Genomic DNA, 8447 nt, shown 5'->3' on the forward strand with positions numbered 1-8447 from the left:
TGGTGAGCAAAGAGTTTTACTCCATTTTCCGCAGTCAGGTTTGAACAGTTCATGATCAACAGCCAGAATTTACAGGCTAATTATACAAAGGCATTAATTTGTTCAGGCGTGACCAAGACATACAATATTGTTGATGATGACTCAAGCAGTGGGCACATGATGTTACTGATTTATACACTGCACATGCTAATGATTTATCGTTTTTTTTTTTTTTTTGTCCAGACCGAGTACAGCGACATTTCAAATAATTTATTCATAAAACACAATAAATCTTAGTCGGGCTCCACGTTCTTTTGTTTGGTTTCGCTAAGGAGCACAACATTATTTGGAAGTACTCGTGAAACCCAGTATATCAGTTACTCCAACAGACTGGCTCTGCGGATGGATCATTGAGGGAAAACAACTTGATCATCATCACATGGATCAAGTTGTTTTCCCTCAATCTGATTCATCTCTGACAACACAGAGCTGATGGATTATTAGCGTTGTGCTCTTGTTTGTCAGGACTTTAAAGTGCCTAAATGATTTCCTAATCACTCAGTTCTACCTTTTCAAAAGCTACGAGTGTTCAAAATTGAGACATTTAATTCATTTCAGGCTAGTAGGAATGTAATGTGATCCATTTATTATAGTATTTGGACTAGGATATTAATACTAGTGCATCCATTTCTAGAACAAAACATTGTATCTGATTCTGCATTAGATGTATCTGAAAGTTAATATGCATTCTAGTGTTGTGATTTTCTGTGCTGCTTCCACTCCAGTTATTGTGCAAAATCAATGCACCACTACTTAACAGAGGCACGTAATGTCCTCCAGTTTCCACAGATGATTACTCAGAGACAGTGATATATTCTAGACATGAAATAGTGCTGTGTTGTAATTCTGACACCATGTTTTTTTGTTTTTGTTTTTTTAACCACTGACAAAGAAGCTTGCTTTGTTCAGACATTTTCTTTTTTGATCAATATGCTGCGAAGTCTGATATCGATGACATCATCGTGCATCCACTGGCTAAGAAAAAACAGGCAGATTATGCAAAAATGTCAGTAATGGTCACCGTTCAACGGTTCCATTGTTCCTACTAATGTAATGACCCACATAACGGTCATTAAAGTGTGCGTCTATCTGAAGTTTTCCTCCACTGATGCTTAAAACAGTGGAGAGCACATGCTCAAAGATAACAGTGGGTACGTGGGTCGACCAGCATGTTATACTTGTGTAGCTGACAGACACTCTGATAAGTGTTTAGAGATTATGAAGTAAGAAAAGTCAAAGGTACAACTGTACTGTCCAGTGTCAGATAAGGCATTCCTTTCAGAGCTTTTACTCTCAAACATTTGAACATTTGGGCTCAAGTGAATCTCATGTGTGTGTGTTTTTTTATAGCATTTCATGTTTAAGAGCAACTTTCTGTTTTTTTGATCTGATTTCTTTCCATCTCATTGAAAGGCAACAATCATGTAGTGCTTCTCTGCATGCTATGTATACATCCAACACATGCACTACTGCACAAAAATATTCCACAAACATTCGATTGTTCTTCCCTCTTATTATCCCAGGCTGTGCCGTTTTCATGCTTCTTGGGGTACGCAAAGTGTAATCCAACAGCTGTGCAATGAGGCGCTTTTTTTTTTCATCCATTTTCAAATTCGCTATTAATCCCTGCAGTCGCGCTCCGATGAGGCGTGGCTCGGTGGGTTATCCCTTTCATTAAACCTCAGAAAAGCAGTTTCTGCAATCTGAGCTATTTTAAGTCTCTCAGATACACCCCCTTCTCCCTCTCCCTCTTTCAGAGTATAAATGACAACAGAGATTACATAATTCAGTAGAGTGCTGTATCTGTTAAATCAGCTCAACCAATCCCTGATTAGAATCTGGTAATCTTTACTCCGGAGTCACCAACGATGAGACGAGCCATGCCGGGATGAACCTGTGAAATACAGAGAGATCAGAAAATTTAAATTACTCACAGTAACATAAAACTTTATGTACTGCAGAGGCTTACAGTATATCTACTGAAGATACTACACACCTAGCTGCGTGATTGTGAACCATGACCATAGCCTAGCAATCAATTTATTATTAAAAGCTTATAAAATACCTGCTTTTCTACCCACTGGCAGTCAAACAAAATTCAGAATATTTGTATATTGCGCACAATCTTTTCTGGAGGACAAATACCTATATGCAGCCTGCTATATGATAACAGAATAAATAGTAAAATGATCTCAATCTAAATACTATCACTGGCCAGCCCTGCGAATCCTCTTACAGTTCCATGAGCGTGTGTTTATGTATTGGTGGATCTAGAGGGAATAAAAACCTCTTACTTATGTGTCAAACCCTATCCAGTCACAAACAGTTACTACACTCAGATTACAGCACTATACATCCATACATATCCAGTACCAAGCATCATTTCTCCCCCTTTCTGACCTGTGCTTGAAGCGGCCCATAGGGCACCAGTTCTCCATCCACCGTGAGCGTCCCCCGTGTAGACAGAGGCTGCAGCCTGAAGGCCCGGCAGGTTACATGGCTCACGTACGGTGAGCTGACGGAGTGGTGAGTTCCTCTTTCCATGGCAAAGAACAGTCTCAGCAGAGTGGCTCTGGAGATCCCCGCCCGCACAAAGGTCAGGTGGATCAGCCCATCGTCAAACCTGGCCTGGGGTGCAGCATGAAGATCAGCCCCAAGGTGGGTCTGATAAAGGGCCAGGACCAGAACAAAGTCCCCTTCAATGCTGACCCAGTCTCTGGTGGGAAGGGGTTGGTCGAGGGGGGGTAACAAGTCATCCTTGGGGAGATTTAAAGGCAGCAAGAAAGGACGGTTCTTTTGGGGTCCTGCTGGCTCTGCAATGTCAAAGTTAAAAGACGAGGACGGTGTGCGTAGACAGGGCGAGGGCGAATTCGGGGTGTTAGGACGGGGGACGAGGTAGGATGAGGAGTGTGGGGAGGCACAAGAAGGGGAAGATGGAGGTGTAGGAGAAAGAGACAGGGAGAGTGACGGGAGTTTAGGGGGGAGGGAGTTTGAGTTTGAGTGCTGGAGGAGGGAGAGGGGCCTTGGCCGGGAGGCATTCTGGTTTTGGTCCAGGGTCTTGGGCTTGTGAGAGAAGGGAGAGTGACGAAAAGGGGAGGAGATGGTGAGAGATCGCTCGCGAGCAACGTCCAGTTGGTAGGGTTCTTTGTGGTAGTATGTTCCATTCAGATCCATGTCCTCTACTCCATACGAGGTGCCAGAGTCTGTGTCAGCCTCCTGACTGAGCGGCGAGTTGAAGAGAGCGTTGGCTATCTGGCTTGAAGGGGCTGAATTCTTTCTTATTGCCTTTCTAGTTTCCTGAAGACTATCTTCGTAGTCCGGCTCTTCATTTGCCTCTCGCCCCATGTCGACCCCATCGCTCTTTCCCAGCTCTCTTGCATGCAATGCTCCTTCCCCTTCAACAGAACCGCCACTGTGTTCCCCATTGTTCCCTCTGTCCTCCTCCATCTCACCGGAGTCATGTTCTACTCCTCCCTCATCTTCCCTTTCATCCTTGATCCCAGCCAACCTTTCCACCCTCCCCATACTGCATTCATCCCTTTCATTTGATTCTGAACTCGTCCCCGATCTCTCCGAACATGTCCCTGACCTTGCCTCTTCTGCCTCCATCTCCATCTCCCCTTCCCTCTCTCTGTCCTCTGCAAGGCTGCTTGCCCTTACCACGCCAGTTCCTCCTCCCTTAGCCCTCTGCCTTCTCCTCTCCCTTTCCCTCTGCCTTTCCTCTTTTTCCCTCTCTCCCTCACCCTTACGCAGGCTCCTCTGTTCACTGATGCCCATGTCAGAGCAGGTGCGATGGATGGGCGTTCGGCAGAAGCCCTCCAGGCCTTCTGTGATACTGCGGGAGAGCGGTCGCCTCGGCGGTGGAGGTGTCTCATCTGGTGATGAGGCGCAAATAGAGGGAGGCAGGTAGGACAGACGACCCTTGTAGGATCGAAGAGAAGCTATGCGCACCAGGGTGCCCAGGGTGAAGCGAGCTGATCCCAGGCCACGATACCTGAAATAAGAAAAAAGATGAGTAAAGCTATCATTTCTGATTGATATTAGACTCATGCCGAGATGAACAAAGCCAACACCCACCTCTCACTCTCAATGTCCACATCAGACACAAAGCCCCAGGCAACAGAAAGGAAAGAAAACAGTCTCCTGGGTGCTGCAGTATGACTGTTGTTGGAGGGAGGAGGGCTTGTTGTCACGGAGATCACGTCCATGGGTCGGACACCGCCTCGACAAAGCAAAAAGCAGCAGTTCAAAAGGAGGGGCTCCCGAAGGCACATGTCATACCTGAGGGAGATATAATAATAAAAAAAAACACAACACCACCTCCTGTTAGTATAGATAAGAAGAGAACTGTACAAACAGGTTAATCCAGAGCAGATATCATTAAATGTGTGATATAACAAGGTTGACTCGGGTAAAACCTAATAAGGTTGCGGCTATAAACTAATTTCAGTGTCTTGTGTTGTACACCAACCTATGAACCTAAGAACACAGAATATCAGTGAATCTAAGATAAGATAATCCTTTATCCTTAACTACCACCTCTTGAGCGATCGTCTAGTTTCACAGTTTCTAAGCTTCAAATGAAAATGACGCACAGTTCTCATCTTTACAGACATGAATAGATACATGCTTACCCTGCATTGTGGTTGATGGAGCCAGCCAATGCATTCCCAGAGCCACAGGGCAGGATGCCAACAGGTGTTTTTATTGCTTGTTCCCAGTCAGAACGCTCCATCAGCCCATTAATCACCTAAAGGACAAGACAGAAAAATCAGAAAGTCATATTGGTGGATGCAGTAACAGCTGTGGTACAAAAACACACAATAAATATCTTCATTGATACAATTTCCCTGAAAAATTTCACAGACAAAAGCATCAAACACACCTCATGCAGCAGGCCATCTCCAGAAACAATGATGATGCCATCCCAGTCTGGGAGCGATATCTCTCTGATTAGCTCTCGAGCATGGTTCTGACGCTCTGAGACAAATGAATAAAGTTAAGCTCTGTTATATACAGTGCATGTGTGTTTTACGTAAATGTGTTATCTGCCTCATCAAGGCTGCCTTTGTGTTACCTGTCTGTATAAGGTTGTAGCTGATGTTGGCCTCTCTGATCATTGGCAGGATGTGGGTCTGACACCACTGCATCGCCTGGCCTCTCCCGCTGAAGGGATTGACCAATAACAGTAGTCGCCTGGGACGAGGTAGCAGACTTCTTGAAAATTCTGTATGGACAAAAAAAGAAAAAAAAGAAAGCATGAATAAGTTAGAGCTTGCACAGTTTTTTGTTGAGAACAAAGAAAGGAACTAGAGGTTCACTGCATTTTCAAAGCATGCCAACGGGGGAGCTGCCATTACACAGTGTTGCCCAACCCTGGACTTTGAGTGCATTCAACCATCCGAGCCTCTTTTATTTCACCTCACACTGCACAACGCTGTCGCTTGAGAGTGTGTCTGTAATTCATTTAAATTCAGATACAGGAAGAAGCACACATTTAGCATTCAGAATATAGGATTAAACAACACTGCTACACACTAAATTGATTATTAATAGTCTAACTGCGGGGCAGAGGCAAGAAAAGTGAGACACTCTACTCCTTTACTTCTTTACTCTTTCATCAGTTCAGACGCGAAGCTTTAAATAAATAAAAAGCAACCTAAGATTCAGTATGGTATGGATGGATGCCGGTGTTGCAGGGAAGGAGATAGAAATAACTGCACTCTCAGATAATCCTGGATTATGCAACAAACTACAGCAAAGCAAATCATCAGGAAACCCAAGTGACAACAGCTATAGTGGCCATGAGCATAAATGTGAAGAAATGAAGCGATGAGGAAGGAAAACTTTTACAGAGAGATGAGAAAGAATGAAAACTATGTGAACAAAGTGTAACAGGAACTAGAGGTCAAACAGGAGGCTAGTGGCAAAACTGAGAAAATAATAGGGTGAACTGAAACAGAGTATGAATGAGGCAGGAGCAGACAAGGGACAAACAAAGGAAAAATTAAAAATGAATGACAGCTTTATCACTGCTGGGGGAAGGAGACCGTGATATGATGGGTAAAGACTGAGGAAAACAAGGGACGGGAGAGAAAATATCAAGTCTACAGAGGAGGAAGGAGACAGGAAAAGATGTGAGATGCTGGCGAAGTGAGTGAGGTAATGCTGAGAAAAGGGTAAACACGCACACAGGCATGTAAGTAAACACTGAGCGGGGTTATCTGTCTGGTGATTGAGGCAGGGAGGATAAAGTATATGGGAAGGGGTGGCAAGCTGCAGCAGCCCCACCTTCTACGGCTTTACATTTGACACTGAATGATACAGACCATGTGTGCAGCACAGATAAGGGCAAACAACAGAGAAGTCAAATATTAGATGAGTAAAGTCAAGAAAAAGGTGTAGTCATGTGAAACAAAGAAAAACTAAATACTCTGAATTGTAAATCTCACAGCCTCTCGGGGTGTATTAGTGTTAATCCCCCTTTGTTTTTTGGCAACATAACCCCCTAAAATACTTTATTACTCTTGGTATGGTGCCATTAGCGTCAACTGTGACAAAATGTGAGTGCCGTACATACAGAAAGGTCTTAGGTCACTGTGACATTAAGCTATACTTAGCGAGCATGTACAAAGGAGGCATAAATCAAGGCGGTGTGAGACGACATTGTTTGGTTTCATGCAGTGAACAACAGGAATTCTGGTCTAAATCATATGCACACATTATAAGGTCAGCCAAAGTAAATCACACCATTATCTGCTGTAAACTAACCATGTTGGTCTTTTGATAAAGCTCCACTCTATATCATTGAGGTTTCTTTAATAAAAAGAGAGCATATTTCGAGCTTTACACTCTGCAGTAAAATTAATCCAAACATCTAACCACCAACACTCAAACTGGACAAGCACGCCAACCAAGTGAGACTCACCTGTGTCAGCAGTGACGGTCACATTTCTAAGTAGACACTGCACAGCCGCCGACCATCTCTCAGCTTCAGCCCTGCTTTCCGCCAGGTATGCCCTCACCTGCCTGCGCCGAGACACCCCCTTCCGTCGTTTGCCTGGTGGGTACCAGTACAGCACCAGGAGAGGTGGCGCAGGAGCACGAGGGCAGCTGCAGCCCACCAGCTCTGATAGAGGCAGCAGGAGACGGGCTTCCTTCCCTGGCCGCGGCGACAGACGCTGGATATGTATGTGGGTGTGGGTGAGGGTCAAGGCATAGTTGGAGGCTGGAGCCGGAGTAGGGGAGGCAGCGGGGGAGAGTCCACCTGGACCACCAGGGCTGTTGGGGCAGCTGTTATTGTTGCTGTTGCCACCTGTCCCCCAGCTGGCAAACTGTCCATGAAGGAGGGCTTCTGCTGTGGACGGTGAAGACGGTTCTGGAGATCGCATCCTCACTGCTGAAGTGGACACGGTCTATCAGGAAAAAGCAGGTCTGACAAGTATTTTCTTCAGGTAGAGGCTTGAAGAGTGGAATTTGGCAGCAAATTCCCCTGCAGCAAATTTTGCAGGGAAAAATCACAAAGTATCTGAATGTGAGTTTCTCCCTAAAGTCTTATTCTCCCTCTTCAGTGCTTGAATTCAAGAGACAAAAATCAGCTCTGAGGTTTTGTTCCCGTCTGTCTCGTCTTTCAGAAGTATGTCCTCATTTGAAAAGAAAAACTTCTTCCAGTTTAAAGGTTGTTCTCGTTAGAGGATTTATCCAGTGAAGATAGGAACTACTAAAGACCAGTCTTTGTGTCACAGTTAGAAAGCTCCCATCACAGTTTGATCTGTCAGCTTCGACCATTTACTGCCAGTGGAAAGGTGAGTACTTCAATACTTCAACATATTCAAAGACAACAGGACTTATAAATGTATATCTTCCAATGAGATCAGTGTTCTTCACAAAGATTGCATAAGTAAAAAATAGTTACAACTTAAAGCCGCCTGCGTGACATAACATAAGGCAGCCGAGCAGCTACTCAACAATAAATCTTTAAATAATTACACAAAAGGACAAACTAAGTTGCATTGAAAAAAAGTATCCATAAGACAAAACACACCTTGTTTAGACAAGGAGGCTGCAACAATTAAATTAAATTAATGTACAAGTATTCCGTATGAGTATGCTGCATGGTAAGTGCTGTCGGAAATGTTCTTAATGCCACAGAGATATGATAAGTGGAGGCGTTTCTCAAGACCTTTGATACCTCTATTGCTATCTTTGATCTCAGTGGCAGACAAGAGGAGTGTTGGAAGCCAGACCTCTAGACAGTAGTGTGATACATTAAAGTCTCATCCAGACAAATCATACATTATTCATTATCTGTTCTCCACACGAAGAGGGCGAACACTTGGTAAGACAAGGTGGAGACCAGACGACAAAAAAAAAAAAAAAAAAAAAAAAAAAAAAAAAAAAAAAAAAAA

At 44.1% G+C, this 8447-nt stretch overlaps 1 protein-coding gene across 1 annotated transcript; it reads right to left on the reverse strand.

The window, feature by feature from the left end:
* On the reverse strand, window positions 1-8441 carry sphk2 (sphingosine kinase 2). The gene is made up of 7 exons (XM_019253947.2): window positions 6968-8441; window positions 5117-5266; window positions 4925-5019; window positions 4674-4789; window positions 4117-4320; window positions 2440-4033; window positions 1-1933 (listed from the first exon to the last, which is right to left on the reverse strand). The coding sequence occupies exons 1-7, from the start codon at window positions 7428-7430 to the stop codon at window positions 1871-1873; spliced, it is 2685 nt and encodes an 894-aa protein (XP_019109492.1). The 5' UTR covers window positions 7431-8441; the 3' UTR covers window positions 1-1870.
* Between the last annotated feature and the right edge of the window lie 6 nt (window positions 8442-8447).

This window comes from Larimichthys crocea, chromosome XIII, assembly GCF_000972845.2.
Source record: "Larimichthys crocea isolate SSNF chromosome XIII, L_crocea_2.0, whole genome shotgun sequence".
NCBI lineage: Eukaryota > Metazoa > Chordata > Actinopteri > Sciaenidae > Larimichthys > Larimichthys crocea.